General features: G+C 45.3%; 1 protein-coding gene across 1 annotated transcript in view; it reads left to right on the top strand.

The window, feature by feature from the left end:
- Nucleotides 1-5,552, top strand: part of LOC145415632 (uncharacterized) — a 36,327-nt gene extending 30,775 nt beyond the window's left edge. The window contains exon 2 of the mRNA XM_080284853.1: nucleotides 5,256-5,552. Within this exon, the coding sequence (XP_080140979.1) occupies nucleotides 5,256-5,552 (297 nt within the window). The remainder of the gene's footprint in view (nucleotides 1-5,255) is intronic.
- The last annotated feature ends 13,667 nt before the right edge of the window (nucleotides 5,553-19,219 follow it).

The following is a 19,219-nucleotide window of genomic DNA, read 5'->3' as shown; positions in this document are numbered from 1 at the left end:
CATACATGCATCCACATTTGTCCAGAACTCTTCTCTCATTCTGCTTGCTCTATCATGCGTTGGAGCATACACGCACACAATCGCCCACATTTGTAGTCCAACTTTCAGTCTTACCCACACAATCCATGAGTCAACTGATCCATACTCTCTTATATTCTCCTTCCACCTGTTACTCACAACAATTCACACTCCTTCTTTTGCCCCTCATTCTCACCTACTACTGCACATATATCTCATCCATACTCCCATTCTCTCACACTCTCACCTTTCCATTTAGTATCAGTTTATCCACATATATTCACTTTTGCACCCTCAAGCACCTGGACACTCTCTCTCTCTTTTACCTCATCATTTGCACCCCTTAAAACCCACTTCGCAATCCGTATCATGTCCTTTGTTTGGTCTTAGTCGTCACCTTTTGGTCAGTCCTGGTCTGAGGCTTCTTGTTCATATTTTTAGTCATCGGCTAGGGGCACTAACCCTCTGCCAACCCACTTGTTGCCATGTAGGGAACACGTGTTGTTTGGTCATAAGGTTGGCACCCTGCATTGTAAATGCTTTCCTGGTTTACTGGAAACCATTTGGCTTGCCACTCAATGTAGAGCTACCCTAAAAACAGAGTACCACTACACTAAATGGGTGATGATGGGCGCCCCCACCTACCACATAAAAGATGGTGATATTGCATAAAGCAAAATAGTAATGATGAGTATAAGTTGAGAGAGTGCATAAGAATGTTTATACCACTTTTTTTTCCCAGGCGTTTATTGGTCACATTTTCTAATTTTCCCAAGAATGAAAATACAGTAATTGCTCCATTATCCGATGTAACAGAGCCAAAGGCATCTCCGGAAAGTGGGTCCGTCCGGATAGTGGGCCCCTGCCTCCTGGACTGGTACTTATGGACCCTAACCCAGTCACTCAGAAAACCACCTACAAAACACTTTACCGAACATGCACAGCACCTACTTAAGACCCTATTCACACAAATAAGGGACAGAAAGCATGAAAAAAATGAAAAGGAACCAGAGAATGAGAAATCAGACGTCTATCTATCTATCTATCTATCTATAGCCCGACGCCCTAATCCCACAAAGGGTGGCCGCAGACAAAACGCCTCCAAGTCACTCTGTCACCCACCATTTGACTCCCCTCCCCCCAACTCACCCCCCCCCTCCCTCATATACCTCTCAACTCCATCCCTCCACCTCATCCTCGGTCTACCCCTCCCTCTCCCTCCCTCCACCTCACCTACATACACCCTCTTAGTCAGTCTTTCATTCTCCATTCTCTCCACATGTCCAAACCACCTCAGTGTATTTCTCCTAATCTTCTCAACCACATCCACATCTACCCCACAACGTTCCTTCACTTCTTCATTCGTCAACCTGTCCCTCCACGTCACTCCACATGCTCCTCTCAAGTAACTCATTTCCACTGCTCTCACTCTTGACTTGTTCCCCTCTTGCAAGGACCACACCTCGCTTCCATACGTCAGGGTAGGGATCACAATACCATCATGCAGTGACTTCTTAACTTCCATACTCACCTCCCTATTTCTCATCACTGCTTTCAGTGTACCAACAACCTTCCTTCCCTGCTGTACCCTTTCACGTACTCATTAGACGTGAGTATGTTAAATATTTAGCAGCATACAGGATACTTACAACACATCCGTGGCCATTCGTTACGAAGGTTAACCCACCTCCTCTAAGGCTCTGGCTGTGGTGAAAATGCTCTTGAAGCATGTACAGTAATCCAGTGTTGTGCTGCACTTAATCCCTTGCACTGTGAGTTATAATTGTTTAACATTGCATATTCTGTTCTTAATTGCACCATGCCAGTTTCAACCGCCAATTTGCACTCTGTACTTAATCTTTGCACTCTGAATTCTAATTTCACAAAACTGCACAACACTGTAAATTCCCGTGTGGTCTAGTGGTGAGGTATTGCAGTTTATTCAATGTTTATTCACAAAAACGAGCACGTGCGGCATCCACTGTGATGAGTGTCTAATCAGGATGGTAGTTAGGTGGTAACTGGGGAGGTGGAAGCAAGGGGTGAGCGTAAACACACTGTTCGGCGCTGCGCGCCAATTTCAAAGTACAGTCGAATGTTTTTTTTTTTTTTTTTTTTTTTTTTTTTTGTGGGGGTGGGTGGGGGTGGGGGGGTCCAAAGGCTGGTAGAGTTGAGCAGAGGGTGTTGCGATGGTTTGGGCATATGGAGAGAATGGATAATGAGCGATTGGTGAAAAAGATAACTAGATCTGATGTGAGCGGTGTAAGGCTGAGAGGAAGACCACGAATAGGATGGATGGACAGTGTGAAGAGAGCGCTGGATGCGAGAGGGATATCTGTTGAGCAAGGAAGAGTGGCTGTGCGTGACAGAAATAAATGGAGAGAAATTGTGAATGAATAAGTGATGACGCAGCCCTGAGGGGATATTCTCCCGCATTTGGTCTGATCAGCTAGTCAGGTCAGGTGCGGGTAAGGGGATGGGTCTGTTATGATGTGGCAGGGGTAAACCAGTTCTGCTGTCGGGCCCTGCTGTGGATGTCACTGATTGCATTGCGCAGTTGACCCTTGTGCGGTGTGGTGCGGTGAGGACCTGCCCGTTCTCCCCTTTGGGGCTAAGATGCGAATGAATGTGTTTGAATGGATGAGTAAATGGGGAGTGTGTCGTCCTGTCTCGGCTACCTCCCTTTCCTTGGGGGAAGCAGCCTAGGTATATAGATAGATAGATCACTGGATGGGCAGTGCCATTAGAAGTGAGCGATCTAAAATCACTATTTTTCGCTCACACACCATTACCTTTGCTCACACACCATTACCAAATGCCAACTTGATTCTGATAATAATACTATAAACATATATGAACACTGCACATACGATAAACACCCACTCTGTGTTCACTGAGGCAGGTAAAAGGCACTGTAATTGCCCGCGCTTCACTGCCACATCAGTGGTGTTGTAATCACTATTTTTCACTCACACACCATTACTAAATGCCAACCTCATTCTGATAATAATACTATAAACATACATGAACACTGCACATACGATAAACACCCACTCTGTGTTCACTGAGGCAGGTAAAAGGCACTGTAATTGCCCGCACTTCACTGCCACATCAGCGGTGTTGTCACTCACACAGCTGGACAGATACTGATGCGTGTTGGTCAGGGGTTGGGTGGGGGGCCCGGGGGTGGGAGGTGGGGGCCCGGGGGGTGGGAGGAGGGAGGTGGGGGTCGGCTGGAGTGAAAGAACTTAATAGCTACTCTCCCTTGAAACAATTGGCGCATGGAAAAAACGTGCGGTATTCAAAATATTCACAAACATTCAAGAATGACACCTGAGGTTTGGTCCAGTTTTTGCAATGTCATTCTGGGATGACACCCGCGGTTAAAGGGTTAAGGAGTGTATGTTGTGTTGTTGGTGAGGGTGACTGTGTGCAATGCAGTCTTCCATAATGTGCTTAATAGTATGGGGTACCGTGTTGCATCCTGGACAGGCATCAGCGATGGAGTCATCCAGCCTCTTCTGATAACTCAGGAGGCCTGGATGATGCCCACATCTCAGCCTGGCCAGGTGGACCCTATCCTCACAAGGGAGGTAGGATTCAGAAGGGTGGATATCAGGAGGCCATGCATGCAGCTGTGCGCTGTCTGTAAGTGACTGAATGGAGCGGCGTGTGACTTGAGTATGGATATGTTTCTGGAAGCTAGTCTGAGGCGGGTGAGGGGGGAGAGATGACGGTATTTGTGTATGATACATTGTGCTGGGTGTTGTTTTGATGTTCCTTGGTGTATGTGGATGTGCTGCTATGTAGTGTGGTGGATGGTGAGAGTTTGTAGAGGCTGTGGCAAGAATTTGTGTGCCTCTCATGTCTAGATGATCCTTGACTTTGAGGACTCTGGTTTCTTGGTGTATGTGGCCTGTGGGTGTGGTAGCTGTGCAGCCTGTGATTATTTTCAGGGCCTTGTTCTGTATGGTCTGTAGGGTGGATCTGCATCCACAGAATGCAAAAGTGTTAAGGATGTAAATAAGTGGAAAAAGGTGGTCCCAGGCAAATTATACCCCCTCCGAATATACTGGAGGAGCTATAAGGATGCTTGCAATACGAGTATTGGGTAGTGGCACTGATACATCATAATGACATAAGCAGATGGGATGAGTTCCGGACACCTAATTCCACTCCCCCTACTCACACATGACATGCAGGGAATTTATGTTTAAAAATTTTTATTCCATCCAAAGAAATGGTACCCATCAACATCCCAACCCAATTTATCATGTTTAAATGGGTGAAAAGATCTAGAGAAAGTATGAAAGGATATTATACTTGAGAAAGGACAAAAATCAGTACCACAAAATGGTGCTCAATACGCACTGTGGACAGAGGTGTTTTTATATGTAGGACAACGGATTTTTGTGGTAGGTGGTGGCGACCATCATCCACTCACTTGATGTAGTGCTGCCTACTCCTTCCTTAGCCTTTATTATTCTTTTTCTGTGCCTGCCCTCCTCTCTTCCTATTTCTCCCATCTTTCCTGTCACTTCTTATTGCTTTTCTTTCCTTTACAGGTGGCTTTACATTGAGCGACAAGCCAAATGGTTTCCTGTAAGCCAAGAAACCATTTACAACGCTGGGTGGTAACCATATAACCAAACCATACGTGTTCCCTACGTGTCAACAAGTGGGTTGGTGGAGGGTTAGTGCCCCTCCCCATAAAACAACTAACTCAACCCAGAAGTGTTACCTACGTGTCAACAAGTGGGTTGGCAGAGGGTTAGTGCCCCTCCCTGTAAAACAACTAACTTGAAGACAAATGGCCACCCCTTATGGGATTGTGGCATCTAGTTGTAGAAAGACAGATAGAATTTGAAGCCTTTCCTAAGCATAATTAAATAGTCTGGTTAAAAAACAAATAAACAAACAAACAAAACAAAGCTTGCAGTAACAACTTGCTATACTGGCATAATTTTCATCATCTTGAGTTAGACGATATGGAAAATGATAACTGCTGCTATGAAAACACTGGAAATGGGGGAAAACACGTAGGCTGGAAGTCAAATGGCCACCCTTAACGGGATTATGGCATCTAGCAATAGACAGATAGATAGATAAACAACGGATTTTATGTACACCTAATTTTGATATTTCATTTGAATGCCTTGGTACTACTGAGCTGTGCAAAAAATAAAGGCAAGATATGAAGGCATCACAACCTAAATTTTCCCTATTTCTGTCCCCAGGTTAAGGTGACATGCTGCAAAGGGTCAGAGGAGCATCTCATGTCTGAAGAACACATAGTGGATGTAGCTGTGTCAGTGTGGCGGGCTGATTACATTACTGATTTGGCTGTGGCAGGAACATTAGCAGGCGTACTCCTTGCAATACTGCTTGTTGTCACTATTTGGCTTCATCGGAGACGTGTGCTATCATACAAATCTCTACATAATAAGAACATGCTGAACAATACCAAAGCTGTCCTGCATCTGCCACTTACTGAGGATGGCGATGACAGTTTTGACTCCGATGAGCATGAATAACCAAGGACCAAAGGGCTACATGAAACAAACAGAACATTTCAGCCGATGGTTCCCTTTATATATAATTTTGATAATATGCTATTTTTATTTCAACTTACTCTAATGGCTCTAACTGACACCACATAATTCACTCCAAACTTATGTTCCGCGGGCTCATTTGGATGGAAACCCAGTAGACTGTAGGCTGAGGTTTACCTTTTCCTGCAATCCACCATCCTCCTTTCAAGAAACATGGAGGAAGCTGAGGGATGTTGAACTGGAAGCTTCCTAATTATTCCAATTCCACAGCATAAATGAATCCTCTCCAGCACCTAATTCACTCAAACTAATTACAAATGATTTCATGTAACAACAAAACTCATGAAATAAACTTATCAATAACAACACCATTCTCTAAATAGCTTTCTCTTGATATAACTGCAGTACTGTACAACACAAACAGTAAAATGAAGCATGTGCCGCATTGTGTTTCTCCATTTTTTAGAATCATAAAGGTTTAAATGAGGAAAAATTAAATACCTTGACAACTGAGAAGCTTTATTTTATTTTCCTCCTACGGCTCTTCATCATTCACTCTCTCAATATAATGCTACCTTTAAATGAATCTAAACTGGAATCTAGAACACCTTTTACTGTGATGTAATGACTGGTGGTGGTGGATGGTGGCGACCATTGTCCACTTGACATAGTGCTCCTACTACTTTCTTCTTCACCTTTATCATACTAATTCTGTGTCTGCTCTCTCCTATTCTGATTTCTACTTTTCCTTCTTTTCACCTTTTATTACTCTCTGCTCTCTCCTTACTTATACCTTCCTTTCTTTTCACCTTTTATTACTCTTCTTTCCACTTTCAGTAGCTCAACATTGAGTGACAAATCTAATACTGTAGTTTCCTGTTGCCTTGAAACCACTTACAATGCTGGGTGGTAACCATATAAAAAGATCATGGGGTGAAGTGGAGCCTACTACGGTTCCTCTGGTAACTGGGTGGAGTAACACATATGCCGCATCCATCCAAAAACCATACCTCTTCCCCGAGCCTTGCTGTCGCAAGGTGTTATCAACGGCATAGGAACATTAGTTCACTGCGTGGGACAGCCCTGCAAGCACGGTTGCTTGCCTCTGGTTACAAGGGGTACAGATGGCAATTTAGTTGAGACAATGGATACTGTGTAGGACTGCAGCAGTTCAGTTATCCAGGATGATAAACAATATTTTACTACCTGAAGACTGGCCAGATGGTTATGGTTGAATTTTCAATTTAGTGATAAAAATACAATATGTATCTACTATCAACTGCCAGATGCCATAATCCCGTCAGGGGTGGTCATTTGACTTTGAGTTATCTGTTTTACAGGGAGTGGCACTAACCCTCCACCAACCCACTTGTTGACACGGAGGGAGCATGTATGGCTTGGTTATATGGTTACCACCCAGCATTGTAAATGGTTTCTTGGCTTACAGGAAACCATTTGGCTTGCCACTCAATGTAAAGCCACCTGTAAAGGAAAGAAAAGCAATAAGAAGTGACAGGAATGATGGGAGAAATAGGAAGAGAAGAGAGCAGGCACAGAAAACGAATGATAATGGCTAAGGAAGAAGTAGGCAGCACTACATTAACCTGAGGCGTCCCATCGACGTATGACTACGTTGCAACATTATGTAATTGCCAGTCCCGTCGACGTACTGGCACGTCGCGCAATTGCAAGGTGCATAATTTGCACAATTTTCAAATTTCGCACTTCGTGCAGTGGCAGTATCATAATCAATGAGGTCTTGCCTCAGTGACATATTTGCTGCTGCTGTAAAGCTCGAATTGGGAAAAGTTTCAATACCATCTCAGCACTTCTGTGGCACCTCGGTTTGGGTTACCTTTCCTAGAAGGGTAGTCAAGTCGTACCCCACCTGCTCGTGGTGACCTCGCAGACACCCTGTTTTTTTTTTTTTTTTTCCACTTCTGTTTTTTGTGCTTTTTTTTCTTCTAAATTAGGGTAACAAAAACAGGGGCGACGCTACCCGGGTTTATCCCAGGTAGTATTGTATATACGTTTTGCTGTTGTTGTCATCTTGTTTTGTTTTTTGTTCTCCCTTATCATGAGTAAACAACACCAGTGCCCTCGCTGCAGTAGGTCTGTAGCAAAAAGTGCACAAGCACTGAAGTGCGCCTACTGCAGCGAGTGGATTCATATAGCTTGTGAAAATTTGGATGCAGGCGACTATCCATTCATGAAGAGGAGCCACCAGCTGGGCTTTCGCTGGCTGTGTAGCCAGTGTGTTGCACCAGCAGACGAGGTCTTGGCTGGTGGAGGAAGTAGTACCAAGAAGGAGTATGAAGATAAAGTTATTGGGCCAATCTTTCAAGCAATCAGAGACGTATCAAATAGACTGGAGGCACTAGAGACCAAGGTCTCATCACCCATGGCGGTCACACAAGATCAGGCCAAGTCATTTGCGGATGCTGTTTGCGGGTCTCTCGTGGGGGGAGGGAAGGATCTGCCTGGGGGCGTGATTGAGATCAGTGCTCATGGCCAGAAAAGAGCCATTCATAGTCAGCATGTACTGATTGTGAAACCAGAGAGTGGCGCTAGTGCCCTGACAAATCAGATGGGACCAGAAGACATCAGAGGCGTACTTAACTCGGTACCGGTTGACAGCTGCCTTAAGACCAAGGCTGGTGGGCTGGTAATGAAGTTTCCATCAGCTGAGGCCAAGGGTGAAGCAACTGGGGTGCTGACTTATCATTTTGGCTCTGAAGGCACTTTTTGCATATCAGAGCCAAAGAAAATGTTGCCTAAAATGACTGTGACAGGCCTTTCCTCCTCCTTGGATGACTCTGACATCATCCCAAATATTTTGAGAAAAAACAATAAAATTAAGATGCTCGTTGGTCGAGGTTGTACCCTCAACCTTCTCTTCACAAGGACAAGGAATGACACCAAAACTGCTGTCTTAAAGATGTCGCCAGAGGTGAGATCCTCCATTGTAGAACAGGGCAATTGCATCTATGTGGATCTTACAAGGTGCCGCGCTTTCGATAGATTCTGGGTTACACAGTGTCATCACTGTTAAGGGTTTGGTCATACATTTGAGAGATGTTCTAGGAAAAGTGATGAACCTAAATGTGTCTTTTGTGCTGGAGCCCATAAATCTAAGGACTGTAGTAACAGAAGTTCTCCCAAATGCATCAACTGCTCCTCTTTAAGACATCAAGATGCTAATTCAAAGTCACAGGTGGTTGCCCATTTTGCTTCAAGTAGAGAATGTCCAATTATGATTTCTCATAGGAATAGATTGATTGAAAACACCAATTTTGACCATTCAAAAAACTAACTACGTCCCTCTTGAACCAGTTTAGGATGGGTCTTTTAAATATTCGTTCCATCCGTAATAAGACAGACTATATTAATGAAACCCTAAATCAGCACGAGCTTGCCATATTGTGCTTGACTGAAACCTGGTTGTATGAGTCTGATATCGATATTATTAGTAATGCTTTGCCTAAGACATTCTATTATTAGTATTCCCAGGCCTGCTGCTGACTATCCGGGAGGAGGAGTAGCACTCATCTACTCGGCAGCACTTGCAAACGTTTCTCTCATTGACTCAGACCTGATCCCATCATCATTTGAATTTATGGAAGTATTAATAAATTTCCATCAGAATACCATTAGAATTGCAACTGTCTATCGACCAGGTCATCCGGGCAGAGATCGAGGTTTTATGGACGAGTTTGGGCAGTTTCTTGAAGGGTTTTCTCTTAAACCTGGAGGACTTCTTGTTTGTGGTGATTTCAATTATTGGGTTGACAGTCCAGAGTCAAAACCATTTTCTTCAGAATTCCTTGAGTTCACCCAGAACAATTTTTTCAATCATGTGAGTAATCCAACTCATGTTTCAGGACATGTCCTTGACTTGATCTTGTCCCCTGTTGGTTGCAGGCACGTATCAGATGTGGAGGTTGACTCATTTGACTCCCTCATCTCTGATCATGCTCTGATCACTCTTAGTTTTGATGTCCTGAAATCCCCTTCACATAAAAAGGTCATCAGGTTCAGAAATTACAACAATGTTGACTGCCAGTTGATGTGTTTTGAAATTGATCAACGTTTAAACTCCATCAATTCTTCAAGTCTTTCTTCTGGTGAATTGGTTGATATTTACAACAACGAGCTCAGGTCAATTTTTGACCATTATTGTCCTGAGGTAGTAAAAACAATCACTGTATGTGATTATTCTCCGTGGTATGGTCCATCCATTAATTCTTTGCGTAGACAACGTAGAAGGGCAGAACGTGAGTGGCGCTTGCAGCGGACCGAAGTAACTCGTTTGCGTTATGTTTTTGCAAGAAGAGCAGTCGTTCACACTGTAAAAGCCCAAAAGGCTAGGTATTATCAAAATAAAGTTGATCCATGTGGTGGTGATAAAAAAAAACTGTCTGCAGTTGTGAACAATTTGGTTGGTCGGAGGAATGTACTTTTGCTTCATTTTTTACAAGTAAGATATCTCGCATAAGAAGTGATTTAGACAGCAGTTCTCCTAGTGAAGCGTACTCAGTTGACTTCCAGCCACGGTGCACAGGGGATCAACTGCTTTCAACATTTCATATGCTGGATGTAAAAAAAGTCAAATGTTACATCAGAGAACTTAATAAAACATTTTGCTCACTCGATCCATGTAATATGTCACAAATGCCTGATGTGTATGGGCATCCTGCAGACTTTATCTGCAACATAATAAATAGATGCTTCTTAGAAAGTAATTTTGTGCAGTCTGAGAAACGTGCTTTGCTTAGGCCTCTAATTAAGAAACCTGGCCTTGATGTCGAGAGCATGACAAATTATCGTCCTGTCTCTAACCTGTCTTTTTTATCCAAGATTACTGAGCGGGCCATACTCGACCAACTCTTACCACTACTGGAACACAACAGAGTTGTTCCTGTTGTTCAATCAGCATACAGAAAATACCATTCAACTGAAACTGCACTAACAAGGATTCAGAGTGACTTGGTGGCAAACACTTGTAGTGGGATGTCCTCTCACCTAGTTCTTTTGGATCTGTCTGCAGCTTTTGATACAGTAGATCATAAACTATTGTTGAATGATCTGTATTTTTATGGCGTTCGTGATAGTGCCCTTTTGCTCCTTAAGTCGTATCTGTCGGACAGATCTCAGAGAGTAGTTGTTGATTACGCTAGCTCTGATTCTGCTCCTCTTCTATTTGGAGTCCCTCAAGGATCAGTTTTGGGTCCAATTCTATTTACTATCTACACAAGTAGTTTATCGTCTCTACTTGTTGCTCATGATGTGTCCTATCATTTTTATGCTGATGACACCCAGCTCTATGTTAAGATGTCAGATATCAATGATACTAAGACAAATTTTGAATCTCTAATGTCTGATATTAAGATTTGGATGGCTAAGAGGAAACTTAAGCTGAATGATGGTAAAACTGAGATCATCATCATCAGAGGAAACAGAAGGGGTGATGACACTGACAATGCCCTGGCTTTGAACATTGGCGTGTCACAGCTGCATCCAGTCAGTTCTGTTCGAAATCTGGGTGTTTATTTTAATTCTAAGTTAAATTACAAAGAACATATTAATCAGGTTGTAAGAGGGTGTAACTTGCATATCAGAAATCTGTACTCAGTGAGATGATTCCTGAATAGACGGTGCCTCTTAACATTGGTCCATGCAGTGGTCTTGTCTCATGTTGATTATTGTAATTCACTGTGGGCTGGTCTTCCAAATAATATACTAACAAAAGTTCAGTCTGTGTTGAACAGGGCGGCACGGCTTATCTTTGGTCTCCCCCCGAGAACCTCAACTACCCCGTTTCTGACTGAGTTCCATTGGTTACCAGTAAAGGCTAGAATTGAATTTAAACTGTGTCTTATTACATTCAAGGTTCTTAAGTTTAGTGAACCGAAGTATCTTGCTGAATTGTTAAAACTCCCATCGACATGCCCGGGTATGATGTTATGCAGTGAAGATGATTCGTTGCGTCTTGATGAGCCAGGAGCCATTCACCAGTCATCTTTCTCTGATCATTCTTTTGCATATAGAGCCCCTAGATTATACAACAGATAGCCATTGTCCATAAGACAACTCTCTACTGTTGAATCCTTTAAGAGATACCTGAAAGCCTTTCTTTTTTCAAAATGCTATGACCTGGAGAGAGGTACTATGACGGATGATTATAGGGTTTAATTATTGCCACTTTCATGTATATATGATGTAGCTTGTATTATATACAAGAAATGTCACAATTCTTGTAAAAATAATGTATGTGTGTTGAGCGCTAGTGAATTCCCAAAAGGAAGAACTGGCGCTTTTGAGAAACAAAAAGCCAGATTATTATTATTATTACGTAGGGTCACTTGCCCTTCCCCTACCTACCACCAGGCAGGGACACTCGGCGACCCTGCGCGACCCGTGCTCACCCTCGGCTCAGTCACTCACCTGTTAGCAGTGGCCCTGGTCAGACATGGCGCATAGAGGTCTCTCGGGGGAGGAAATCCAAGACACCCTGGATGCCTTGACAGGCGACAGTGATTCACCACTGGATGACGAGGTTGTGGACAAAGATTATGTCCAACCAGAGGAGGAGGAAACCAGTAACAATGATGAGGAGGTCCCGTCCCCCAGGAAGCAGCGCTACGTGACTTATCATGCTGCTAGAGAGGGCCAGACTGCACAAAAACAACATGCAACATCCTCTTGGCAGCCCCTACGTGATGTGGAGCCCAAATTCGAGGAAGAGGATGAGGACGAAGCCGTGGGATGTGCTGCCACGTGGTAAGGCCACGAGAAAATCACCCATCGCGGCCCCAAGTGCATACCGCGTCGTACAAGCAGGTATGGGCCTAGTCTTTTGTTTGGGGAGGGTGGAAGTGGCGTGGAGGGAGTGGGGAGTGAAATGGAAAGCGCAGGGGCAAGTATAGAAAGTGAGAGCGGCGGGAGTGAGTCATCGCTCTCCTGTGGTGGTGTGAGGCGGCGGGGCGTATCACGTGGGGCAGTGAGGGTGCGTGATGAATCACGTGGTGTGATTGAGGGGGAAGGTGGGGAGGAACCGCTCCCCAGCAGGTCTTATGCTCCCCAATATTCCCAGACACGTGGGCGAGAGAGGGTGCGTGATGAATCACGTGATGTTGTGATGGAGGGGGAAGGTGAAGAGGAACCACTCCCCAGCATGTCTTATGCTCCCTAATATTCCTAGACTTCATGCCAACAGCCCCCTAATGTTCCACACGACCGTAACAGAAAGGGAAAAGGTAAAGGCCGAGGGAAGAGGAGTGCGAGTGGGGAAGCCCTCCGCACTCCTCCTCCCCAACCTCCCCCACCAGCATCTCCTCCACACCCAGACGAAGGCGACGATGGGGGCGAGTGATTTGTGACGTGGAATTGGGAGGATGGGAGTGATTTTTCTCCCATCATTCACCCCTTCACTGAGCAGCGGCATGCTGGCTGCACTGCTCCAGGAATTCACCCTAGTTCCACCAGGCTGGATTTTTTTCACTTTTTTTTCAGTGAGGGTTTTGTGGAGCAAATAGTGGAACAAACAAACCGTTTCACTAGCAGCCAGCGCCGTGAGAGTGAAAGACTGGGCACAAAGAGCAGGCATTCCATCAAATATGAGTACCCTGTCTCCCTTGCAGAAATGTTTTTATTTTTTGCCCTGGTACTTCTGATAGCTATTATACGAAAAAACAGAATTCCAGCATACTGAACAAGGGACCATATCATGCTGACACCAATATTCGGCCAAATCATGAGCCGTAATCGCTTTCAGCAAATTCTAAGTTGCCTCCACTTTTACGATGCTGATGATCCTCCAAATGCAAATGACACTGACAAGATGAGGAGAATTAGGTTGGTTTTTGATCACCTAAGGCAAACATTCCGTTCCTCATTTTATCCCTATAGAGACCTTGTCATAGACGAGAGTCTCGTGTTATGGAGAGGCAATATTTCATTTCGGCAGTACATACCCTGCAAAAGGCACAATTTTGGGTTCAAGATCTTTGTTATGTGTGACTGTAGGACTGGTTATGTGCAAGATATAGTCTTGTACACTGGTGCACAGACAGACATAATAAAAGATCGGAGTATTGGACTGCCTGGAGCAGTGGTATAGACAATGATAGAAGACTATCTTCATCGTGGTCACATCCTTTACCTGGACAACTGGTACACTAGCCCTCTTCTCGCTCGTTATCTACACAGGCATGACACGGGAATCTGTGGTACCGTCAAGGTGAACCGGCGTCACATGGTCAAGGTGGGGTGGAAACTTGACAGAAATGAGGTTGTCTTCTTCCAGGCGAACAATATACTAGCAACAGTGTGGAACCACAATAGAGAAGTCAGCCTCTTGTCCACGGTTCACCGCCCCTTGATGCACCGTAGAGAGTCCATGGATTACTGGAGCGAGAACAGGCACCACATATGGAAACCTGAGTGTGTCCTCGATTACAACATCAACATGCGCCCAGTGGACCAGTCAGACTCCCTGATATCCACTGTCAAGTGTGCCAGGACCATGATGAAGTGGTACAAGAAGCTCATCTTTCACCTGCTAAATATAACTGCCCTGAATTGTCACCACCTGCACGCCATGACAACAGGAGTTCAGGAAACCTTTGAAGGGTTTGTGAGGGAGCTTACACATGAAATTTTTGCCCGGTATGCAGTTGAAAGGCCCCAACACCGCACACGCACTGTCCCTACTGCCCAAACTCCCCTGAGAATATCCACCCGCCATTTCCCCACTCCTATACCTCTCCAGCCAAATAGACCTAGGCCCCAACGCAGGTGTCATGTGTGTAGCAATTCCTGTGTGAGACCCACCACTCAGAGAAAAGACACCTGCTACCAGTGCGCTGAGTGTGACATAGATCTCTGCATTCACCCTTGTTTCAGTATCACACCTTGATACACTTCTGATATGGTGTGAATGCGATATGACGCTGATACTCAGAAAGAAATGCGGCAAACAGATGCTCAGTGAAATTATAAGGCCCGCAGATCTGTAAATAGTAGTATGGAAGTGGAAACGGGTGTATTATAAGTGGAAAAATCTGTAAGGGCATAAATATTTTCTAAGCGGACACCTTCCTAGCAAGTGTATGTACGAGGTATGTTCAATAAGTAATGAGAAAATTTCAGGAGAGGCATTAAATATCATTCAATCAGAATGCTACTTCATGGTGAAGTACACATATATATAGTCTATAACATGACTAACTGGCACCTTCCCATCTGCCTAGATTTGAGCGCAGCAGTGTACGTGGTGGAACCAGTTTGATCCGGTTGGCCGATCTGTCAACACTTGACAAGATGCAGGGAAACATGGAGCAATGTTATGCCATCAAATTTTGTGTTAAACTTAAGAAAACCAAAAAAGAAGCTTATGGAATGTTAGAGGAGGCCTATGGGGATGAACTGATGAGCAAAGCAAGTTTCTACAGATGGTTTAACCGATTTTCTGAAGGAAATGAACAGGTTGAGGACGAACCCAGATCTAGAGCACCAAACAGTGCATGTAAGGAGGAAAATATTGAGGAAGTGCGAAGGTTAGTGATGCAAGACCGTCGAGTTACTGTGAGGATGATATCTGAAGCTGTTGGTATTAGTATTGGCACAGTGGAGACAGTTCTGACCGAAGATCTGAAGCTCCACAAAGTTTGTGCCAAGTTCGTGCCAAAGATCCTCTCCGACGACCAGAGGCAGTTTCGTATGGAATGTTGCACTGACATTCTCGATATGATAGAGGCTGAATCAAGTTTCCTGAATAAGGTAGTGACTTGCGACGAGAGTTGGGTGTTCACCTATGACGCTGAGAGCAAACGTCAGAGTGCCCAGTGGAAGCATATGTCCTCCCCCTGGCCCAAGAAGGCAAAGATGAGCAGGTCGCAAGAGAAGGCCATGGTCATTCCTTTCTTTGATTCCCTGGGACTCATTCACGTTGAATGGGTTCCTGAGGGGCAAACAGTCAATAAGGAGTATTACCTTAATGTTCTGAAAAGGTTCAGGGAGAAGATGAGGAAGAAGAGGCCGCAGCAGTGGAGCAGTGGAGCATGGTGGTTCCACCAGGACAATGCCCCATGCCACAGGTCAACGCTGGTGACCACCTGGATGACCAACAGGGGAATGAAAGTGGTACAACACCCACCCTACAGCCCTGACCTGGCCCCTTGTGACTTCTTCCTGTTCCCAAGCATGAAAGACAGCCTCAGGGGAATCAGATTCCAGTCAACACAGGAGGTGAAAGAGGCATCAGAAAATTACCTGAAGGGACTGCAGAAGAAGGACTGGGAGGAGGTCTTCCAGGATTGGGCGAGACGCCTGCAGAAGTGTGTAGATGCAAGAGGCCATTATTTTGAAGGAGAAAAAGTTTTGTAGCTTATGAAAATAAATAGTGTCTCTCCCGAAATTTTCTCATGACTTACTGAACATACCTCGTAGATGCACTATTCTGAAGCTCAGTGGAATAAATAAAGCCCGTAAATATGTAAATAGGAGTATAAAAGTGGAAACGGGTGTAACATAAGTGGAAAATTAGTATGTAAGTGTATGAATATTATCTTAGTCGAAACATTCATTGCGAGGGTATTTTGGTGCGATATTCTGACGCTCAGTGGATTAATTAAGGCCCGTAAATATGTAAGGTGTAGTATAAGGTGGAAACGGGTGTAATGTAAGTGGGGAAGTATACTGGGAGTGAAGAAATAAAGTAGAAGTTGAAACACGAGTGGTAGAGAGTGTGCTTGCTACGTGAATATGCGCTAGCATTTCGCTAAATGCCCTCGTAATGAATGTAAATACAGTAATCACTCCAATATCCAACGTAATAGAGCCATAGGTAGGTCCGGATATTGGGCCCCAGCTTATGGACTTGTACTTATGGACCCTAACTCAAAGAAACACCTATACAACTTCCTCTGGACATGCATAGCACCTATTTAAGACCCAAATCACACCAATAAGGCACATAAATGACTGAAATAAATGCAAAAGAAACATAAAATGAGGGTTTAGAAGTATGTTCATACATTAATAAACATTCTAGTACTTATGGACTCTAACCTAGCCTAACTCAGAAAAACACATTCCTACTGCACATGCATAACTACTAACACCCTATTCGCACCAATAAAGGACATTAAAGAGTGAAATGAGGTAAGTATAGTATGGAAAAAAGTACAGTATGAAACATTCTGGCTACTTAGAGCAAGTCCCTGGCCACCTCGATGAATAACCGCCTCCTCTCGGACTCTGACAGTAAGAACGATTTCCTGAAGCACTTGCAGTACACTGTTCCTGAAGTCTTGCACTGAACTTAGTCAATAACACACAGAAGTCCGTTCTCTTCACAGTGTGCACTCTTGTCTAAATAATGCTCCATTGTAACTTAATAAGTGTTGCACTTTAACTTTTCCCATTCATATAATTTTCCAAAGCCAAAACAAACAAGTCTATTTACGTTGAATTTTGTTTCTATTGAGTCTTTTCTCTCACAACTTGAAATCCTTAACACAACACACTGTTTTTTTCACTGCACAACGCTCTAAATTCCCGTGTGGTCTAGTGGAGAAGTTCTTGCTGTTTATTCACTGTCAGAGTCCGAGAGTATCACTGGCAGGCGATCTAGGGGTGCATCGCTGGGTCGTGGTGATGGCATACCCACTGCAGACGACTCTGAAGACAGCCGCAAACTCACGTCGAGCGGTGACTCCACCGTGGCTGATGTGCTGGGCTGTGGCTCAGAGCATGAGGGCCTGTCTTGGGGAGGCAATGCAGTCGAGCCAGGGCTGGGCACAGCGGGGGTCATGGGCCTGAAAAAACTGTCAATGGTTGATTGACGCAATGACCGACGATTCTGACGATTGATGATCCGCTGCCTGAAAGCACGCACTTCCTCCATGAGTCCCAAGGGCCCCATCTCCCTGTTGCAGTCCGGGTGTTCCAGGTAGTCTAGGACGAACTCTAGATGTTCCCGGAGTGCGCTCAGCTTGGGGATGGCTGGAGTAGTGTCCTGCTGAGAGGAGTCCGCATCATCGTCGCCTTCAGCGTCGGAATCTTCAAGTTCGGTACTGACACCTGCAACCGAAGACGCGCTCTCAATATCTGACAACGTCTGATACCCAGGATCGCCCTCGTCGTCATCCAACCACTCACGAACATCATCCACATCTACATCGTCGCCGTGCGTATGTAGCCGTGCATGGAAGTCATCCACGTCAAAGCCTAGAAAATCGTACTCCACATTCGTTCTGAGAAGCAGACGAGACCAACCATTTTCCAGAGTCTTCACAGGGACTTCCTTCCATGCACTAGCCCAGTTGTACAGCGCAGACTTGATGTTGTAGTGGCGAAGATTTTCCAAAGTCCGCTTGCCTCGTGTGTCCCGTCCCTCCCTGCGCTCGTCCTCGTCCTCGAGAACAACCATCACCTCGTCCAGGAACTTCCGACAGTATAGGCGCTTCGTTGCCACGATCACTCCTTGGTCCATTGGTTGGATGAGAGCAGTCGTATTAGGTGGCAGAAACATGCACCTAATGCGGCCATTTTCAGCAACCAAGTCCTTGTCGCACGGGTGGGCAGGTGCATTGTCGAGAAGAAGGAGGGCCTTTACCTGGTCGCGCGGGATTCCCAGTGTCTTCGTCTGGTAATGGATGACCTCCTTGACGAAGTGACGGTGAAACCAGTCTTTGAAGATCACAGCTGTGAACCATGCCTTCAAAGAATGGTACCAGACGACAGGAAGGACATCCATCACCCCACGAAGGCACCGAGGCTGCTTTGCGTGGCCAACAACAACGGGCTTAAGCCAGTGCATGCCGTTAGCACTGGCACAACACAAAGCAGATATCCGTTCCTTGGAAAGCTTGCGGCCAGGTACACGCTTCTCCGTCTCCTTGGCTAGAGTGTTCGTTGGCAGCGAGCGATAGAATAGGCCAGTTTCGTCAGCGTTGTAGACTTGACCGAGAGTTAGGCCCTCCCTCTCGATCAAGCCCTTCACCTTGTGCCGAAACTCGTCAACTCCATCCTCGTTAGCGTCCAATGCTTCGCCATGTGCTTTACGGTTGGTAAGGCTATGCCGCAACTTGAACACGAAGAGCCAACACTCGGATGCCTTGAAGTCTAGGGCGTTGTGAAGCCTGGCGAACTTCTCAGCAGCAGCCTTCAGCTCCGTTCCACATACCATCACACCAGCAGCACCTTGTTGTCGATACCAAATCAACGTGGATCGGTCGATTTCTGCAAACTTGGGGGTAAACATAACCTTCCTTTCCACGTTGCGTTTGCTTCTCGACGAGAAGTCAGCCATGTACTGCATGAGTTTGTCTCAGGACCTCTTGATATCGAACAAAGTAGATCGGGCCAGGTTAAACTCGCGGAGAATGCGGGAAGAAGACCACCCCGCATCTACTTTCTCCAATATCTCCAGTTTCTTCTCCAGAGTCAACACCACTCTCTTCCTTTTCTCAGGTAGCGGGGCCATCATCACACACACTAAGAGGAGGCCCGAGAGCAGCAGGAGGCCCTGCAGCAGGTAGGGCACCACCACAAAAGTGATCATGTGGGCAGCCATTACAACGAGCGTGCACTCACAGTGAGAGACAGGCGGAAAGTAGGGAGGATGCAGCGGCGCTCTATCGGAT

This window comes from Coenobita brevimanus, chromosome 103 (assembly GCF_032717465.1).
Source record: "Coenobita brevimanus isolate Jiangsu-jjx chromosome 103, ASM3271746v2, whole genome shotgun sequence".
NCBI classification, from domain to species: Eukaryota; Metazoa; Arthropoda; class Malacostraca; order Decapoda; family Coenobitidae; genus Coenobita; species Coenobita brevimanus.
This window is presented reverse-complemented; position numbering and strand designations above follow the sequence as displayed.